Below are 22,527 nucleotides of genomic sequence, written 5' to 3'. Positions count from 1 at the left end.
CCTCAATCTCAATCTCAACCTTGGTCTCAACCTCAACCTCAATCTCAACCGTGGGCACAAGGAGTACAAAATCCTTATGGGAGATTTTCTCAATATTATCAATATCCTCCATCATATCAGAATTATCCTCCCCCACACATTCAGCAACAAAATCAGCAGCCACAACTTCAAAATCAGAATCCTCAACTTTCATTACCATTTCCACAACAAAACCAAAATCCTCAACTCTTACTACCATTTCAGCAGAAACCAAATCAGCTACCTACCCAACCATTACCAAACCCCAACAATAAAAACCCTCAGAATGCTTACATGATAGAAGGACAACAATTTCCAACTTACATGATTACTCCTCTAGATCTTAATGATGTTCAACTAAGATCTGGAAGGATATTAGAAAAGGAAAAACCTTCTGTAGTTATTCAAGAACAGAGCAGTTCTGAGGAAGATTCTCTAAAAGTCCATAAAAGTTCTGAGGAAACATCTCTCCAAAAACCAAAGCATTGAAAAAGAAAAACAAAAAGAATCAGTAAACACAACTCCTATCATTGAGCAACCAGCATCTACTTCTACACCTCCTTTTCCTGAAAAACTACAAATTGATAGAGGGGTAGAAAAACAGATCTTGTTGCCCAACTATGATTTTCTAGATGAATTGAAGAATGTCTGTATCAAAATCCCTTTGCTACAAGCTATTAGAGAAATTCCAATTCTAGCCAAAACAATAAAGGAGTTGAGCATAAAAAAACCAGGAAGAAAAGAAAAAGAAACAAAAAGAATTCACCTGGTAGGAAAAAAAGCAGACATAATGATGGGAAAAATTGCCATACAAAAATATGTGGATCTAGGAAGTCCAATTGTGAAAACACATACCAATGGAGTTGAAATTCCAAATACATTGATTGACTTAGGGGCAGCAATAAACATCATGAGCAAACATACTACGGAGCAGCTCAAGCTTCCTAATCTTCTTTACACACCTACCTTACTGCAACTCGCAGATAGATCAATGATCAAACCAGATGGAGTGTTAGAAGATATTTCAGTATCCTTAGATTCTTGGGAATACCCTGTTGATTTCATGATCTTAACTCCCAAGAACAATCTAGGAGGACATCCACTCATATTAGGAAGACCTTGGCTGGCCACAGCTGATGCTTTTATTAGCTGTAGATCTGGTGACATGTATATTTCTAATGGTAATTCAACAAAAAAATTTACTTTATATCCTCCAACAAAAGCAATCACAGAAATAGATGACAAAGAATGGATTGATGATGAAGATGATATTCAGCCTCTCTTTACTATTTCAAATATTAGTGAAGATAGTCAAATTTTAAATACATTGGAAAATTTTGAATCATCTTCAGAATATGACCATGAGCAATTCCAAGAAAAATTTAATGTTGAATATTTGTCATCTAGGCAGATGTCTCTCTATTCTATGGAAGAGTTTGGTAGCTCTACAATTAAAATTTTTCTAGGTAGGACATTGAACATAAACAAAAACTTGGAGAAACTACAACAAGAAGAGCTAATCAAAACATTACAAAAACATTTTGTTGCATTTGCATGGGAATACACCGACATGAAAGGCATTGATCCTAAGACTTGTATCCATCACATCTATATTGAGGAAAACAGTAGACCTATCAGACAACCTCAAAGAAGGATGAATTCAAATCTTAGAGAGATTGTGAAAGAAGAGCCCCAAAAATTACTTAATGTAAACTTCATTTACCCAATTTCAGATAACCAATGGGTTTCTCCTTTGGTAAATGTGCCTAAAAAGAATGGTAAATGGAGGGTGTGCATTGATTATTGAGAACTGAATAAAGCAACCCTTAAAAATCATTTCCCTTTGTCTTTTATAGATCAAGTGTTAGATACATTAGCAGGCAAAAAGTATTTCTCATTCTTGGATGGTTTTAGTGGTTATAATCAAATTCAGGTAGCACCTGAAGATCAGGATAAAACCACATTCACTTGTCCATGGGGAACTTATGCCTACCGAGTACTTCCTTTTGGGTTATGTAATGCACCTGCAACATTCCAAAGAGCAGTACTAGGGATTTTTTCTGATCTAATACATGATTGTGTAGAGGTATATATGGATGATTTTACAGTCTATGGGAATACATTTGAAGAAGCTTTGGAAAATTTGGGAAAATTTGGAAAAAGTTCTTAAAAGATGGAAAGAAACAAACCTTTCACTAAGCCATGAAAATTGTTTTATGATGTTTACAGAAGGTATTGTTTTAGGACATCACATTTCAGGAGATGGGATTAAAGTTGACAAATCTAAAGTTGAAGTCATCTCTAAATTATCAATTCCAAATTGCTAGAAAGATGTTAGAAGTTTTCTAGAATTTACAAGATACTATAGAAGGTTTATAGAAAATTTCACTAAAATAGCATCCCCACTCTTCAAATTTCTTATCAAAGATTGTGAATTCAATTGGAATTCTAATTGCCAATTGGCATTTGAAACCTTAAAAACAAAAATTTCTGAAGCACCTATTTTAAGAGGTCCAAATTGGAAACTCCCTTTCCATATTTCAACAGATGCTTCAAACACAGCTCTAGGAGTTGTATTGGGGCAAAAAGATTTGATTACTTATGCCATTTACTATACAAGTAAGAACTTGACTCCCACTGAGTTGAATTATACTGTAATCAAAAAGGAATTTTTAGCTGTTGTTCATGCAATTAACAAGTTCAGACATTATATAATAGGCTATGAAACCTTTGTTCATACAGATCACTCTGCAATTAGATATTTGATGAATAAACCTATTACTAATGGCAGAGTTACAAGATGGCTTTTACTTTTGCAAGAATTCAACATTACTGTGCTAGATAGACCTGGAAAACAAAACACAGTTGCTGATTTCTTGTCCAGGATTCAGAATATCAAAGAAGATTCTCCGGTTGAAGATAAGTTTCCTGATGAATATCTTTTTGCAGTAACTACTCAAACTCCTTGGTTTGCAGATATTGCTAACTACTTGGTCACAGGAAAGTTACCTTCACATTTGTTTCCTAGAGAGAAAAGAAAAATTATTCAGGAAAGTGCAAAATATTCATGGATCACTAACGAATGTATAAAACAGGGCCAGATCCTATGATCAGAAGGTGTGTCAGGGAAGATGAAATGCCCGAGATTCTTAAGGCATGCCATGATGAGCCGTGTGGTGGACACTTTGTTGACAAGAGGACAACCTATAAAATCCTTTCTTTAGGATATTATTGCCCATCCATCTTCAAAGATGCAAAAGAATATGTCAGGAGATGTGACAGCTACCAAAGGGTAGAGAAACCTACCCCATCAAATGAAATGCCATTACAAATTCAGGTACTCATCGAACCTTTTGAAAAGTGGGCCTTAGATTTTATTAGACCAATTAATCCTCCATCTAAACAGAAAAAGTATATATTGGTATGCACTGATTATGTCACTAAATGGGTAGAAGCCAAAGCATTACCTTTTGCTAATGAAAAATCTGTAGTTAATTTTCTTTTTGAGGACATCTTCACTTGTTTTAGTGTTCCAAGAGAAATTGTGACAGATCAGGGATCTCAATTCACATCTAACATGGTGGAAGGGCTTGTGGAAGAATACAAGATCAAGTATAGGAAATCTACTCCCTATCATCCATAAGCAAATGGTCAAGTGGAATCTACAAATAAAGTGATTAAAAGAATTCTCACCAAAACTGTGCATCTACATAGAAGAAATTGGGCAGAAAGGCTTCCTGAAGCCTTATGGGCCTACAGAACTACATGGAGGAACACAACGGACATACATCGTATGAACATGTTTTGGGAAACAAGTCTTGTTCCCTATAGAGTTCCAAATCAGAACTTTCAAAATGGCAATCCAACTAGGACTAGATTTATCAGAGCCACAAAAGCATAGGCTAGAGCAATTAAATAAACTTGATGAAATCAGGCAAGAGGCAGTTCAAAAGACTAGTATAGTCCAACAACAGAGGGCTAAATGGCATGACAAATATATCAAGGACAAGAGGTTTCAAGTGGGAGATTGAGCACTATTGTTTCATTCAAAGTTTAAAGATTTTCAAGGGAAGTTTCAAACTCATTGGCTTGGGCCATATGAAATTGAAGAATTCTTTAGTAATGGAGCAGTGAGGATCAAAACAATAGATGAAAGTAAAACTCCTTTTCTTGTGAATGGTCATAGATTAAAGATATATCAAAAACCCATTTCAGAAGAGGACTTCATTAAGATTTTCCAAGACAATTCTGAAATGAAGCTAGTGAACAAGAATTCTTCTTCTCCACTAACTTAGTCTTTATTTTTCCTACCATAGAAATTAAAAAAAAAAAAAAATTGTATAAGGTTGAAAACCAATCATTGATTGGCATACTTATACAGAAAATACAAAGCGAAAATCAGAGATTTTTGACACCCTATATTTTCCATTTTCTTTCTGTAATAAGTAGTGACAAAAAGCTACAGTCACTCTGCAGTTTAGATTCTGCAAAATTCATCATCTCGTCTCACCTCACTCTGTTCTATTTTTGCAGTTTCACTTCATTCCATTCTCAAATTTCATCAATAAATTTTTCAATTTTTCCTTTTTCAGTATTCATTCCATCTTCATTTCATTTATCATCTTGTCTTACATCTCATTTCATTTCACTTACATAGCCATTTCCATTTCATTCATGATCCATAAGCCATATTTTACTTTATGTTTCACATTCTGCAGTTGATTCTGTTCTGCAGCTAATCTGATTCTGCAGCTACAATTTGTTTATCAATTCAGGCACAAGTGTACAATTCATAATAAAATCATGTATGCAGGGAATTGAAGAAAAATCAATTTTTGAAGACCAATCATGCTCAAGGTACCTGTGGATCAACATCAAAAAAATTAGCAAGCAAAAGGTAAAGGTTCCAAAGGTAAATGCAAAAATTTATTTCAAAAAGCAATTTGAAAACATAAGTTTGTATAGTATGTATAATCACATGTCTCCTTAATCAACCATCATTTGATTTGACCGCCACGATGTCTCCGCCATATCTTCCATCTTTAATGACAAACGGTCTCAATGATTCTTTCATAACAAATCTCCGCTTCAAACTCCATAACTTGTACTCAAACGGTCCTCCACAACTACACCTATTAACGATCAAGATGACGATGTGACCTACCTATCTATGACTCTCTAAACCCTTACTGTCTATTTATTACATGCAATCTCTTAAAGCTTTTCTTTCATATTCATGCAGTCATTTCATATACACAGTGTTTCCATTTCTATATACACAGTCATTCCATTTTTCATATACACACAGTCATTCCATTTCTTAAATAGCACCAAAAATAGGGGATATGGGGCTTATTGTCAGAATAGAGCCCGTAGGGGTAAAATATATGGAAGGGTATCCTCAGCTTAAAGGGATGCTACAGAAGGCTGGATGGTTAAATTTTTTTGAAATTTTTGATGGCTACCACAAGGAGAAAGATGGTTTAAAAACAAGGAATTTCACGGTGAATCTTGGAAAGTGATCCTTAGAAACCCAGGTATGGATGTTACAATATTTAGAAAGGGAATTCCTATTTCAGCACTCAAGAACAAATGGAGTAATATGTTGTTAATTTTGCAAAAATTCATTACATGTGAAGGAAGATTTGGGTCTATGTATGTTTACCATATACGCTTATTAATGATTTTTTTTAAAAATGGAACCATCAACCTCCCTTCTTCCTTCTAAACAGTCTGAGAAGAATGGCTACAAATGTCCAAAAGAAAATTGAATCCATAGAAACAACTATGTATCATCATGGATTAGTGAAAATACTAGTTGAATTCCATTTGAGAAGTATAGGGGATACATGGGAAAATTTCTTGGTAAGAAATTTTTTCCAAGATGCTCCAGAATCACCTGAGGAGAGTCATGTTAAGAGAAGTAGGAGGAGAAAGATCGGCATAAATATTCAAACCTCCTCACAAAAGAATGATGCAGAGATAGCTTCTAAACCAAAGGTTAGGAAGCAGACTAAACAGAAAGGAAAAATGAAAGAGAGAGCTAAAGAAATCAATGAAAACATTCCTGAACCTTCATCACCACAAGAAGATGAACAGTTACTCTCCAAAAGACTGATAGAGATTAAGGAGCAAATCAAGAAAAATAAGGAGATAGGAAAGGGGAAGAAGGACACAAGAGAAGAAACCATAAGCTTCCAAAACCTGAGAAGGAGCTCTAGACTCCGAGGTGAGGTGAAGAAGGTAACATCAAAAGAAGCCCAGTTCATAAACTTAGAGGAGGAAACCCCAGTTCAATATCCTGACAATATTCCATCTGAACACAGTCCACAAAACTCTCCCCCACAGAATTTTGAAGACACCCCTAGCAGAGCTTCTCCTGGCATAGATCCAGTACAGCAGCAAATCTATGACTACATAGAGTCATTAGAGAAAAAGAATACCTCAATGGATCCAAGAACCTCAACCAATCTAGAGCAGCATGTCAGTCCACAAGAACCTCTAACTAGCTCTCTCAAACAAGAAATCTTTGCGTTAGAGATTTTGAACAGGCACATTCATAAAGAAAATGAAACCTTGAGGGAACAGAACAAGCTGGATAGAACCATTCATGACAACACAATGCTACACCTGGGATTATGGTACAAGAAAAACAAGAAGCTGAAGAGGAAAAATAGGAAGCTGAGCAGAACACGTATCAACATCAAATACATACTTCTTATGAAGAAGCCCAAGATGGTAGTCAGTGCAAAGAGAAGTAAGAAAAGGAAGTTGGATGTGCTGGCAAAACTGTCAAAACAGATGCAATAGGAGAAAGAAGTTCACGTTTTTGAAAATTGCATGGGGACATGCAATGATTTTGCAGTGGGGGTATGTTGAGCCTCAAAATTACTCTTTCCCTCGCAACTCTTCTCATTCCTTTTCTTTGTTTTTCCATGAGAAAGATGCATTCTCATCACCAATGACCGATATATACTGTCTTGAGGAGGACATTTAGTGATTTACATGTTATGCTTTTATGTTTTGCTGTTTGAATAAATTTTTGTATATTAGCTACAGAACACAGCCTATTCTACAGCGAATCAGCTATTCCGCAGCTACCTTCATGCTCTAACAAGTTCCAGGTGTCAGAAGGCGAAACTAGCTACATGGGCAGCTTGGAAATCATCATGACATGGACCCTGTCCTATTCATTTAGCCCAGGTCGACAAAGAAGATGGCATAAGACTACGGTCAATGGATAAGTCAAACGCAGAGAGATCGAAGGTAACAGGACTCTGTTTCGTGGTTAATTAACACGTTTCATAGTGATGGGAAGCGTTATCCGAAACAACTACCTGTACCTACGGACTCCAACAGTGACCTGTACAACTGAACCCAACAGCCACCATGTCTTGGATTTATGTCTCCAATAGTCAAGGAAGAAATTCTGCATATCTGTCTTCTACGTGTTTGACTGTAGCATGTTTTTCTCCACAAACAATTCTATGATTTTTCTTATAAATACCTATGTAAAGGACCGAAGAAGTTAGTAGTGATAGTAATAGTTTTATTGTGAAATCAAAGTTATAGACTCTATGATTTCTAGGCATTTTGTGTCCCTGTTTTTAATATGAAAACTGCATGTTTTATGAAAATCTGAAGGAGTTTTCTTGGAGTTGATTGAACAAGCGTAGCCTAATCAGTTGCAAAGGGCCCCTACACTGAAGAAGGTTTCATTTCATTTTATTTTTCTTCTTCTTGTTAACTATAAATTCATCATTTTCTTCTACAGTGTTTATAATCATTTTCTTACTAACAATGTATATAATGTAATTCCCATCATTTTCTTATTAACAGTGTTCATAATTTAAAGCAATGTTGCACGAAGCCCCCCCCCCCCACGGTTCCAAGCCCCAAAGCGCGTCCCGTACAGAAGCGCCTAGGAGGTCCGAATTTTTTGCTGCTTCCTAGAAATTCGAAAGCGTGGTACGGAACCGCTGCTTCCGAAGCGCGCTTCGTACGGTGCTTCTGGAAAAGCGTTTAGAAAATCGTTTTTTTTTTCAATTTTTTTTTTAATTTTAGGTGAGTTTGCTTGTTGGGGGTGGGTCCACCTTGGGTTAGGGTGATGAATGAAGGCAAAAAAAAATATAAATATAGCAGATGCTCCCTCATGGTAATGTTGAATTGTTAAAGTAAAAGTGACATTCTTCTTTATTTTTCATTTTCATCCTTTTACTTAAATTTTTAACATTACCATGAAATGACTCAGGATGTTTGAGAGTGGTTCCAGCCTCATTGGACTTCATATAGAGAAAATAGAATTTCATATCCTATTCAAAATTCAGCAAACTTAACAGTTTTCAGGAATTCAGGATCAATGGGATTGTGGCATTTCATTAGATTATATCAAGTATGAAGGTATGCGATTAGCATTTAATCAAGAGCACCAAGCCTTATATGTACCCTAGTGTTGGTGGTGTTAATTGTTGAACTCCTTTGTCACGCGGCACGCCCTTAGCAAAAAATTACCTTTCAATCAAGTCAAAATCATCGATCAAGCATGTTAAGCTTTTTCTACCATATTTTAAGTCTTGAATTAGGTAGTTTGATCAAAATTGGGCAATGTTGACTAATATCCCTAGACAATCGAGGTAGAGGCAAAGGCTAGACAAGAGGAGAAGAATCTAGATTCTAGATGGTTGATGCATCTAAATGGTTGATGCTCGAATAACTAATCATTAATGTACAATGGATGTTATATCTATCTTGATTTATGCAAAAATATGCATGTTTTCATGTCTTCTACAATTAATTTGCTATTTGGGATGTTTGTTTTGAGTATAAATGCAAAAAAAAAATATATATATATATATATAGCAGACGCTTCCACGGACGCTTAGCTTCCTAGATTTTTTGAAAATGACGCTTCCGCGTCCCCGCTTCCAAAAAACGCTTCCGCTTCGCCCCCGCTTCGTGCAACATTGATTTAAAGTAGCTTCCATTTGCTTGATCTCTTTTTAGTTTTTATCAGTAGCTTAGAAGATAGAACTCAATAGTTACTTCATTCACTGTTTTGCTAGTTTAAAGTCTCAATTAGACTGATCAGTGCCATTTACTGTTTTTGCCATTTTATTTTTAGTTTACTGACTCATGGTGTTAATAAATGTTTATGAAAAACCCTTCAAGTTGATAATTCATCCTTAACTAAGTGGTTGAACATTTCATTTATGCAATGAATTATTGTTGCATCTCTGTATTTGTTTTCTCTTAGATTAATGAAGTACAAAATTCCTCAAATGTCATCCCAAGGAGACTTTCTCCCAAAATTGAGAGGCAGAGTAACTAAGTATTTCATTTAGTTTTATTTCTGTAATTAGTTAGACATCAGTTGCAAATTTCACTTTCAGTTTTAATTCATGATTTAGAAATAATGGTAAAATAGGGATAGAAACTTTGTTTTCATTTCTTGCTTAGCTTTGCTTCCAAGTCTTTCTTAGCTCTGTTTTCATTTCTTTCTTAAGCTCTGTTTTCATTTTTAAATTTTGAGCAATCTTTATGAAAGTTAGATTTAGTTCTGATAATTACATTGTAAATCATTAGGAATTAAAATACCAAAAACCCCCCAAAACAACATAAAACACAAAAACAACGAAGTAAGAAGGGTTATCTAGCACAAACAATGCACTACACTTCATCGGTTTACGATACCCGGACTGATAATTTATGTAGAGCAATTTAGGACTCTAAATTGACCAAACACTATCTTTCCATCTATATCATCCCTCTGAGCAACATTCAGGAAATCCCCTATTGTTCTTTTACCTCCAGAGCTTGCAGAAGTGCCATGAGGAGATGAGCTACCAAATCTAGAGGTTGCACTTGATTCAAACTGAGTTTTTTTGCTTCTTGCTTTTTTGTTATGCAACCTCCTCTATTTGGATGTATTTTCTTCTTTGTTCAGCTGAAATGTTTGGGCAAATTTGTATCCCCACATCACCCTCTTTTTCATCATTGTCCATCACCCCACAAAGATGCCTCTTCACATGGGTATATGAACCACTAAATGGTTTTCCTCCATGACAACCATGAGGGCACAAAAATTTTAAGCTTCCACAACGTTTTTCCCCTTCAAGTTTGGTCACATAGTTCCACAAGGGTGTAAATGTAGCTTTCCCCTCTAGTGTTTCAGTGTTCCCTTTAGGTTCATCCCCTTCCTCTTCAAACCCTTCCTCCTCATCATACATTGGGTCACGCATATGGGGACCACTATCCTCTTGTTCTTCTTCCCTTCTATTCCTACTCCCCCTTGCCATCATTAAAACCAAAAGTGGAATGATACATGGACGCCAAAAGAACAACATCTTGGAATATGAATATAGGTGGTGGACAACCACCAATTAAATGAGCAAGAAGAAAGAATGGGAAAGAGTAGGAGAGGGAAGAGAAAAATAAAAAAAACAATGACAAAAAAATGAGGGAGTTTTGTGTTTGCACTTACCACTTTAGCTCTTGTAGATGGAAGCCCTTCATTACTCCTCCAAAGCTACTCCTTCTTTACTCCTCCAAGCTCTCCTCAAGTCTCTCCTCTCTTTCTCCTCTCTTCTCCAAACTCTCATAAAATAGAAGTGAGCAAATGAAAGATGAAAGGGCCTTTCAATCCCTTCACTCTCCACCCTAACCCAACTTGGACCCACACCCAATCAATAGACAAAAAAAATTAAAAAGGCGAATGAGTGGGTAGCACGGTGGAAACGTCTGGCTTCCCGTGGAAGCCGAAGTGCGGCGTTTCATATGGCCGATCCGTCAGCCGAAACACGGTTCAAAAATTCTGAAATGCGGATTGGGCCTTACAGTGCCGACAAGGCGGGCAATGTCTTTTCTGGCCCGATCCGCGTTTCGGCCGATGGATCACCCACAGATCCATACAGATCGCGTTTCAAGCTTTTGATCCAGGTGGGAGGCGTTTCGTGCAACACTAAGTTGGACATCATGAGCACAAGGAAAAGGCAAAAGGAGCATCCACCCACAATACATCATCAAGTAACATCTATAACAAAATGAAGATACATTACATGTATAAATGCCACCCTCATGCTAAGTAACAAAATATATTTAAGAAATAATCTGATGTATAAACTGTGTACTCAAGACCCGTAAGTCAGGGCCACTCATCAACACGTCATCATAATGGCAAATAATAATATCTCAACAAAATGGTGCTATGTATCAATGAGATGATATGATCCCTCTGATATCTAGGAGCAAATGAGATAGCCCCTTCTATAACTGCACACTGAATTATCTTTGGCAATCAACAATGAACTGCCAAATGTGACTGGATCAGAAAGGTAGAAGCCCATACTACTTGACAAGTAACAGTCACAACAGTTACATGAAAATTTAACAATGTTCCACGGGGCTCATCATTATTAAGATAGCTACCTATCAACCCATAGTTGATGAAACCAAGTGCCACAAAAACTATGAGAGGTATTTATTACTGCATTTCTTTGGGCAGATACATGGATTGTAGCAATGCACACTTAAGATCGTTGGATAGACTATAGCATGATGTTGTGGTTACACTTGAAAAGAATGTAGACAAAATAATATGAAAATAACAATATATATGTGTGACGCAACTCGAAGGACATAAAAATTGGTTTATATTAAATCTTTGTATTGCTATATGAAATTATTTGAAAAAGCCAAGATATTCTCTGCATTTTAAATTTTAAAAACATTCTTCTAATGCCATTTCAAAAGAGAGGCATGACAAGCCCAAGTTTTATTCTAAACAAAACGGAAATTGGACTCAAAGCACAATGCTTTCTAAAATGAATTGCATTGCACTGTGTTGTTACCTTTTGTTCCTTTTAGCCTTTCAATTTAAAAGCAATATTCGTGGTTCCTCATAAAGTAACATTACCTTTTCCATATGCATGCAATAGGATTTCCACCTCTAAGAAAATTGTAATCTCCCTAATAAGAGCATCGCTGCATGCAGTTGTTCCTCTAATGACCTAGGCATATCTTTTAATTTGAAATCTTCAAACCAAGATTCCTTATTAACCTACCATTTGATGCCTTTCATGGGCTTGCAATACCTATCAACCAAAATCACATATTACAGATATTTTGACAGTGATTGATAGGGTGCCTTGTGATATAACTACAATCCTAATTTTGAAAAACAAATACACGTGTCTTGAGTATAATGACATAGTTGAAAGGGAGTGAGAAAGCACACATGGATCCATTCAAATTTCATTTGTACTTCAATGTGGTATATGCCTCTGTCCAACGATGCTCTCAACCCTATTATTAGAGCTCTAAACTCTGCAATCATCTTTGACACGATACCTAAACCAACCATCAGTCCACATGCCTGCATATAACTCAAAACATCAGCATTTATTTTCAAGTATATGTGAAGGTACTTTAAAGTTTAGCCACATTTTTTATCTCACAAAATAATACACCAAGCAAGAGGTTTTCATACCACAGAACCATCAGGCCTCCGCAAGAGTATCCCAGCTCCTGATTTCCCAAGGTTTCCTTCAGACACACTGGCAAATTCAAGTTTATATGTAGCCTGCAATGGCATAGATGAATATAAGTACTTTGCCACCATACTTATACTGAAAGCAGAATCCAGAACCATGAATTTCAAAATTTACAGCATTCAGATATTTCTCTATAATTAAGTGTTGAAGTATGACATTATCATTCTTCCAATGCTATATTCCTTTCTTTGTAAACTGAAAATACTCAATGTCCATGTAAATAAAGAGGCAATAGTTATAGCTTTTTCCACTCCAAAATATACAATGAAAAGAAACTCCATGCAGGATTTATCAGCTAGCAGCAACAACTGTAATCTACCTCGACAAGAAGCTAAGTTGCACTGAAACGGATACGGATACGGGGTTTGAAATGGATACGGCAAATTTTCAAAAAATCTGGATACAATACGGCAGGAAACGGTACACACACACACACACACACATATATATATAAATTTAAAAAATAAAAAGTTCATATTAACATTCATATTTTAGAATCTAGATTAGATCTAAAGACTAAAAATACATAATCAATTATCATCTATGATCTATCATGATTCATCATCATCAATCAATTCAGCATAAACATTGTCATCATCATTAATGATTATTATAACATTCATGATTCAACATATCATCAAGTTTTTATTACTAATATTAAAGACAAACATTATTACTAATATAACTTATTGTTGTTACTAATATTACTAATCAATAATGTCATTATTGAAATTTTATTAGCATACCATATTTAATAAAACGTAATTAATCCTGAGGAGTTGGAAATTGGAATGCATGGTAATAAAATTATTAAACTGGGCTGCATTACCTAGTCATGATATCTTAAGATTTTACAGCGAATGTCGAGACCCGGCCCTCAATAGCAATTCGTGGGGAAAGAGATTGTGATTGTGCACAAACACAAAGAGGTAAACCCGACCTTGTCGGAGAAACAATAAAGGCCCACGCACTTCGCATCCGGAAAAGCCAGGAAGAATCACAATGGTTGTAGATTCTTAGGGAAACTGAGATAAAATCTACGAATGAATTTCAAGCATTTTTTTGGAGTCATAACATACGAATTTCAAATTTTTTGAGCATGGAAAGAATCCAATATGCCTGTCAAGATTAGTTTCAGATGAGTTTAATGAATACGAGTATTGTTTTACTGCCCCAGAGTGTTAAAGAAAGGAGAGGTTGGGCAAGCAGCTCACCCGGTCTCTACACAGTCAGCACGGCGGCTCACCCAGTCTCTACACAATTGGCACAGCAACTCACCCTCGTCGACAGCAGTCTGTAGTCAAAGAGTCCACTCTAGCAGGCAGTGAAAAGTATAAACTCCAATCAGCGGAAAAAAACGAAAAGTTATACTCCAGCACTCAAACGATAATAGATTACGTTAGTTCACAACTTAGGTTAATAGATTAGGCTGACGAATTATGAAAAAAACCAAAATAACGTTCCCAACGGGCAGAGATGGACTTAGCTCGGGATACATATTTCGTTATGGTAACGAAAAATGGAAAATGTTTTACCCTAAACCGGATCCGGGAGGTTTTTTTGAAAAGACATTTCAAAAAAGGCGTAGACCCAACCCTATTGTTTCCGAAAATTCAAAACGGCTTGAATACGTTTTTTTACCGTTTTTTTCCTATTTCGTACAAGGATCTGGATCCGAAACGGGATCCGGCATTTCAGGGGTTGCAGATAGTCGTTTCCAGCAACTTAGACAAGAAGCCTATATAAGTACAACCAGTATAATGCAATCGACAACATTGTTGTCACATAAATCTTAATACTATTAGATGGAATTTAAGTGAGACCTGAATGAGGAATTGAGTTCCACCTATGTGAGGGTGTCTAGTACGTATCCTCGCAAGTGACTCTGAGATGCCACACATTTCCATGGTGGATGTGGCTATTAAATACAATCTGCCGATTCTGAGCTACCTTAGCTTTGCAGACTATTTGTTAAGTTTAGGTATGTTCTATGCTAGAGCAATTTATTTCAATTTTCACAGTTAGCTCAATATCTTTTCCAGATTAGCAATCACATCAGCATTAAAGTAAACTGCAGATAGAACATAAATATAAATCACAGAAGACAAGCCAAGACAAGAGGACACAAGATGTGGCGCTAGCCAAGGACAAACCCCAATGTGGGGAAACCCTTGATCAATTCTTCTTATATGTTCTTCAATAGTTCAGCAGAGAGAGATAGTACATTTACAACTAAAGTCAACACTTTGACTTATCTACATGAGAGCATAGATCATCTCTAAGAAGATGATACATGAGATCAGTTGAAGACATGCTGCTTCAACTGATTCTCCAAGGTGACTCCTTCACCTATCATCGTGTTGCATCTCATCACCATGCTACACCTCACCGTGCTGCACCACGCTGCACCCATCATCACAATGCTTGACCTTATGAATGTTGCACCTAATGTTGTATTGATGTCCCATGTGTCATGATTGAACCATGATATCCATGTTAGCTGTCCCATTGCTTGTTTGTTGTCCCTTGCATGCTTGTTGTACCATTGCATGCTTGGTGTACTTGCTGCTAAGTACCATACAGTTGTCCCAATGTTAGTTTGTTGTCCCTTGCATGTTGTTGTACCATTGTGCCACTGTTGCACAATGTCATGGCTGTCCTGTTGTGCTTTGCCATACCATAACAGCACCATGAATTTGCTGCACTAAATACTAGTTGTCCCATGTTGTACCATTGTACCATTGCTGTCCCGTTGTGCACTATATGCCATTGACCATTGTTGTCCCATTGTTGTACCATATTTCCCCAAGTTGCCTTTGTTGTCCCATTGCTTATCATTGTAGTACCATGTAGCATTGTTGTCCCACTGCTGCACCATTGCTGCACCATACATCTTGTTGTCATATACTATGTTGTCTACAATGTCACAGCATTCATCATAAGACTTGGATCTATCATTCATGACTGTGATTCAATCCAAACAGCAGATAGAGCATCCTTATTTAGAATTAAGGATAGCTAAAGGTGTGGCTTCTTTATCTCAGCGTTTACGTGTGAGAGCATTCCTTCCATGACAGCAATGGTATTTGTTTCATGACTGCGTATAGGATAAGGGCTTTTCCTTTCATGACAGCAAGGACATTCCATGTGTAGAGCACTTCTTCTAGGACAGCGTTTAGGTGCCATCTCCATTAGGCAGCGTAGCAACTAGGTTTAGGGCATCTCTTCTCCTTAGACCTGCGGCTAGGGTTTCTGCCTTCATTTCCATGGCTACGTATTATTACTTCTTCATAGGGCAGCGTTAGGGCTTCTCCATAGGGCAACGTTAGGGCTTGCTATTAGGCCTCCTTCACCGTGCTAGATCTCCCTTTCCTCCTGCGTCTAGGGCTTCTTCATTAGGGCAACGTAGAGCCTAGGGCACTCCCTCTAGATTAGGGCAGCGTTATCCCTTAGGATCTCTCCTCCTACTAAAACCCAAAGACAAGTAGAGAGGAAGAGATCCCAAGTGTGTTGAAATGATTTGAAGGCCACCTCTATTTATACTAAAACGTTGAGCACAAGTGGGGTTTATTTGGTTGTTGGCCAAACCTTGACGAACACACAAATAAATTCATATCTCCATGAATACTTATCGGAATCGGATGATCTTTAGATCAATCCTACACCTCTCGATGAGAGGGATCCAAGAAAAATATCAGCTGCCATTAATAAGATGACCCACATGGAGTTTGGCCCTAGTTGCCAATTTTAACACTCCCTCTCAACTAGGGAGAACTCCATCCGCTGATCCATATGTCCGATTGTACTATCTCTGCCATCAGTGCCTTGCACTGCTCTGCTTTGCTGAGCTCTGCTCTGCTCTGCTCTACTGAACCATGAAGAAGAAGAATTGATCGAGAATGTCTCATACCATTCTCTACTAACCCGAAGTTAGTTCCATATGAAGAGAGTGTGTCATATCACTCTTACTCACCCCAAGTCAGTTTTATTGATCCCAGATCAATATCACAAGAGAGTGTCTTAAACCACTCATATTGATCCCAGATCAATGGAGGTCATTCTAGCATAGGGAGTACGGTAGATACAATGATGCGTCCATCGATAGTACTACTATGGTCCCTAACCCCATTTCCCTGCTCATTGATCGAATGAGAGGTACTTCCCATGAGTCCCAGACTGCATGGGTAGGATGCCTCGACAGGAGAACTAATCATCCTGTCCCGTAGGAGAACTAATCATCCTAGCTCACAGGAGAACGAATCATCCTGTCTCAAAGTCGCCTCGAGGTATCGCAGGGGAAGGCTGAGCTATTCACCCTGTACACAACACACCATCAGGGGAGGGTGAGTCGCCCTATGGTCGTGTGTTGCTCCAGTAGGTACCCCAAGTCCCCCAAAGCTCCTAGAGCTCAATGCATGCAACATGCAAGACCCTTATACAAAGGTCTCTCAACGACTCCAAGTCATTCGGGAAAGTCACAGATTTGACCTTTCCCCGGGGCTTTGACAAAATGTCTGCGACCTGTACATCAGTCTCAATGCGATGGAGCCTCCTTGCTCATCGACTTACCATATCCCAGATAAGGTAGTATCTGATGTCTATCTGCTGGAGCAATCATCGAATATGGGATTCCTCAACAATCGAATCCCCCTTGGTTGTCACAGAGAATCACAGTGGTATTCATCATGTGTACAAACAACTCACTGAAGAGCTTCCACAACCAGGCAACTTCACACGAGATCATACTCGTAGCTATGTATTCGGTCTCAGCGGTGCTTATAGCAACCGACTTCTGCTTCCTACTCATCCATGATATCGAAGCAAAATCCAAAGAGAACCAACACTAAGAAGTGCTCTAGTGATCCTCCACACTGCCTGCCCAGTCAACATTCGAATAATCATGCAGCTTCATATTTCCGACAGTGTATCTCAATCCATGAGAGATTGTGCCCCGAAGATATCTCAGAAGATTCTTGGCACCAATCCAGTGAGGCTCAACCAAATATGATCTCACCATGCTAACTGCAAAACATATATCCGGACGGAAGTTCACCAAGAACATCAATGCAAATGAGTTTATGAAACTCAGAGGCATTTCCCAAATCTGGTCCGTCATCACCACCATATAACTTTTGAAAGTTAAGATCCTCGAGGTAGTCACTGGCTTGCAGTTTACCATTCCACATCTAGAATCCAACTCCCTCTTACTTCTGCAAGTGAGAGGGTCTGCACCTGTCAAAAATAGGTCGTCCTCAGAAGGTGCTGGTATGAGAGGTCTATCATCCACAACCTTTAAACAATGGTTTGGATCGGCTTCACTCTTAGTGAATCTCAGCTTCATCTGACAGCTATCAATCCTCTCATATCAAACCCGGGGTGGTTAGCTTCAAGCCATAGAGGGCTTTCTTCCACCTGTATACATGAGATTCCCGATCATGAATCTCAAACTCCTCGGGTTGTTCCAAACCTGTGGACCTGCTACATGAGGGGAATGGTCCCCTTGTAAGATTTTCCTTCGGTACATCTCAGACATGTACCTTCATGCTCTTCTTGAATTCAAACATCTGAGTCACCATCTGGCTCACATCGGGTAGGGCCCCAAAAGTAGACATCCAGTGCTATAGATGAGATGTGTCAACTGATATGGTCCTCAATGCACCATCCTGCAACTTGATACAAATTGCCAACCCTGAACACAAAGCATCTTAGAAAAATTATTTTTAAACATGTACCTTTCCATCGATGAATGCCACCCTGTAACCTTTGACTTTCGTTGCCGAAATGGACACCAGGTTCTTCTTGTGATCAGGTACATAAAAGAGATTATGTAAGTGAATCGTGTTACCCTCATTCAATTGAGGGGTAACATTCCCTACACCCTTCCCGGGATAGGTTGCATCGGCTCCAAGTATAATCCCACGATTGTTTCCATCTCTACCAAATTAGAGAGAGCACCCTTCTATTCGATGGAGTGCCTTGAAGCACTACAATCAATAAGCCAGATTCCCAAAGAATCTGAAGGAGAGGGCCAATACAAGATAATGCTTCTTTATCTTATCAAAAACAACATTTGATTCTTCATACCTGGGGTTCCTTGCTTTCTCTGAAGAGTCAGCCATTTCCTTGATGACTTGTTTACCTATCATTCCTCTGATCATTGAATATGTCCCTGGAATGATTGTTATCATCATCAAGTGATGTGTCCCTACCTCGGACACTCGTTCGCACGATGGCCGAACTTATTATAATCAAGGCATCTGCCTTTCCTTCCACACTTAGATCCGGACTTCCCATAGAACTGATCTTTCGCTAGGGCATCAGAAACTTCCACTGCGCCATTCTGATAATTTTCTCTGCTTCGACTTCACCCTTGGTGAATTAGAAGAGGGATGAGGAATCCATTGATCCTTTTGTCCTTTCCCAACTATCTTCGATGATTGCTCTTTCACTCTTGCTTGGGCATTGTCTTCACCTCAGCTCTGATCCTATGTTAAGTTTAAGTATGTTCTATGCTAGAGCAATTTATTTCAATTTTCATAGTTAGCTCAATATCTTTTCCAGATTAGCAATCACATCAGCATTAAAGTAAACTGCAGATAGAACATAAATATAAATCGCAGAAGACAAGCCAAGACAAGAGGACACAAGATGTGGCGCTAGCCAGGGACAAACCCCAATGTGGGGAAACCCTTGATCAATTCTTCTTATATGTTCTTCAATAGTTCAGCAGAGAGAGATAGTACATTTACAACTGAAGTCAACACTTTGACTTATCTAGATGAGAGCATAGATCATCTCTAAGAAGATGATACATGAGATCAGTTGAAGACATGTTGCTTCAACTGATTCTCCAAGGTGACTCCTTCACCTATCATCGTGTTGCATCTCGTCATCATGCTACACCTCACCGTGCTGCACCATGCTGCACCCATCATCACAATGCTGGACCTTATGACTGCTACACCTAATGTTGTACTGTTGTCCCATGTGTCATGATTGAACCATGTTGTCCATGTTAGTTGTCCCATTGCTTGTTTTCTGTCCCTTGCATGCTTGCTGTACCATTGCATGCTTGGTGTACTTGCTGCTAAGTACCATACAACTGTCCCAATGTTAGTTTGTTGTTCCTTGCATGTTGTTGTACCATTGTGCCACTATTGCACAATGTCATGGCTGTCCCATTGTGCTTTGCCATACCATAACAGCACCATGAATTTGCTACACTAAATACTAGTTGTCCCATGTTGTACCATTGTACCATTGTTGCAACGTTGTGCACTATATGCCATTGACCATTGTTGTCCCATTGTTGTACCATAGTTCCCCAAGTTGCCTTTGTTGTCCCATTGCTTATCATTGCAACACCATGTAGCATTGTTGTCCCACTGCTGCACCATACATCTTGTTGTCATATACTATGTTGTCTATAATGTTACAGCATTCATCATAAGACTTGAATCTATCATTCATGCCTGTGATTCAATCCAAACAATAGATAGAGCATCCTTATTTAGAATTAAGGATAGCTGAAGGTGTGGCTTCTTTATCTCAACGTTTACGTGTGAGAGCATTCCTTCCATGACAGCAATGGTATTCCTTTCATGACTGCGTATAGGATAAGGGCTTTTCCTTTCATGACAGCAAGGGCATTCCATGTGTAGAGCACTTCTTCTAGGACAGCGTTTAGGTGCCATCTCCATTAGGTAGCGTAGCAACTAGGTTTAGGGCATCTCTTCTCCTTAGACCTGCGGCTAGGGTTTCTGCCTTCATTTCCATGGCTGCATATTATTACTTCTTCATAGGGCAGCGTTAGGGCTTCTCCATAGGGCAGTGTTAGGGCTTGCTGTTAGGCCTCCTTCACCGTGCTAGATCTCCCTTTCCTCCTGCATCTAGGGCTTCTTCATTAGGGCAGCGTAGAGCCTAGGGCACTCCCTCTAGATTAGGGCAGCGTTATCCCTTAGGATCTCTCCTCCTACTAAAACCCAAAGACAAGTAGAGAGGAAGAGATCCCAAGTGTGTTGAAATGACTTGAAGGCCACCTCTATTTATACTAAAACGTTGAGCACAAGTGGGGTTTATTTGGTTGTTGGTCGACCTTGACGAATTGTCCCATAACACAAATAAATTCATATCTCCATGAATACTTATCGGAATCGGATGATCTTTAGATCAATCTTACACCTCTCGATGAGAGGGATCCAAGAAAAATATCAGCTGCCATTAATAAGATGACCCACATGGAGTTTGGCCCTAGTTGCCAATTTTAACACTATTTCATTGCTGCAGGTGTAGGTGAATGCACCAGTTTGAAATTTTGGGGCCAACAGGTGCATGTGAAGAAGGTAGAAACTAAGAACATAGAAATGTAAAAGCTAAAATCAATATATACAACAATATTAACAATGATACTAAGTCGCACAAAACGCCAAAACATCTAGAAGTTTTTGAAACAAGTATGGCTGGGAACGTGACCCCCGGAAAATGGAAATGTTGGCTGAAACGTCATATATATATATATATATATATATATATATATATATATAACAAATTAGTTAATAACACATTATCTTGCAAGAAAAGAAAAAATAAGATGCAAATGACATTTTAGAAGGAAAACCAAGTCTATATTAACTCTCATATATCCATTATAGATAAGATTTTACATCAAAGGTTCCAAAATCAGCCTTTATACATGAGGCTATATGTGCTAAAACTGAAATAAAACATGAGCTAAAGACAATTATTGGCTACATATCATTAATCATAACAATCCTCATCCTCATCAACAAAAATAGAACAAGATGCTTGTTCAGCGGAAGAGGCAACTCTACTAGTACTTGCAGTTCCACATGCATCACCACTGGCTGTAGTATCAAGAGCAACAAGACACAACTCTAAGTCTGGACATTCTACTTCTACATCATGATCTTTATGAGGCCCAATTCTATATTCTTCACCCATACAAGACACAAGATGTAGGTTTGAATGCACATATACAAGATCCTCAACCTTTTGCGATCCCAAGATTCCCAACCTGTTGCACAACACAAAGCAAATGAAACAATAAGTGCTCCAATTACTTTCTGGCAACTGCTGATGAAGAGCTCGCCACTTGTGATAGAATACGAGTGGCAAGACTTTGCAAATACACACCATTTGCCCCATGACAAGTTGACCACTTAACCAGGTTCATGGTCCTCCTCTCATCCAAAGCTGATATGTCTACAAAATCCTCTAATCCAGTAGCAAAACAAGCAAATTCCTCCCTTACATCAGTTTGTAAAGAAGCTAGAAACAACCTCTAAAAGGCTTTCTTCACTCCATTGGCCACCTCCTTGTCCTTATGTGGGGCCTTCCTCTTTCCATTGCCTTGAGCAATGAATTCTTCATCATAAAATTTTGGATTTAGAGCATGTGCCAAAATATGCAATGGAGTGTTGACATCATTCCACCTCGTAATAATCATGGACCTCACCTACTCAGAAATCAAAATGCACAAAAGGAAGAGTGGGAGCCTCTTGTGTAATAATTTCCATGGTTTTCTCAACCATGGTATACATACCATCATAAACCTCTCCTAGTAAAGTTTTCTCTATGTCTACATCTCGGAGTACATCAAATGCAGGTAATGTGAAATTGAGGAAGAAATCAATCTTGCTCCACCAACATTCATCAATCAATACCCTCCTCCCGATACTTCCCTTCATTGAATCTTCCTGTCTCCACTCAACCCAAGTTGCACCAACCATCATACTCAATGCAGTTTTAATTTCAACAAGGTGACACAACATGATGAATTTTGAGGCATATGTTGACTCAACAACTTTGAACAACTCCAATCTAGAGTATTCTCGATATATTGCTTAAGATTAGTGGTGGTTGCTAATGAATTTTATAATCTCCCTAGCCTACCCTATGACATCCTTAATCCATTTTGTTTTTGCCTCAATCTATTCTAACA

The 22,527-nt window shown here is 38.2% G+C and overlaps 1 protein-coding gene across 7 annotated transcripts in view; it reads right to left on the bottom strand.

Moving 5' to 3' along the window:
- Nucleotides 1–22,527, bottom strand: part of LOC149151393 (uncharacterized) — a 344,366-nt gene that overhangs the window by 80,351 nt on the left and 241,488 nt on the right. For 6 of the 7 annotated variants that reach the window (XM_089439364.1, XM_089439362.1, XM_089439363.1 and 3 more), the window contains 2 exons: nucleotides 12,503–12,595; nucleotides 12,251–12,388 (listed from right to left, as the gene is read on the bottom strand). The exons of the other annotated variant lie outside the window; for it this stretch is intronic. In XM_089439364.1, coding sequence (XP_089295490.1) covers nucleotides 12,251–12,388; nucleotides 12,503–12,595 — 231 coding nt within the window. The remainder of the gene's footprint in view (nucleotides 1–12,250; nucleotides 12,389–12,502; nucleotides 12,596–22,527) is intronic. 7 annotated transcript variants of the gene reach the window in all.

Source organism: Pinus tabuliformis, chromosome 9, assembly GCF_031772625.1.
Source record: "Pinus tabuliformis cultivar Carrire ecotype Pingquan chromosome 9, CPIR1, whole genome shotgun sequence".
Taxonomy (NCBI): domain Eukaryota; kingdom Viridiplantae; phylum Streptophyta; class Pinopsida; order Pinales; family Pinaceae; genus Pinus; species Pinus tabuliformis.
This window is presented reverse-complemented; position numbering and strand designations above follow the sequence as displayed.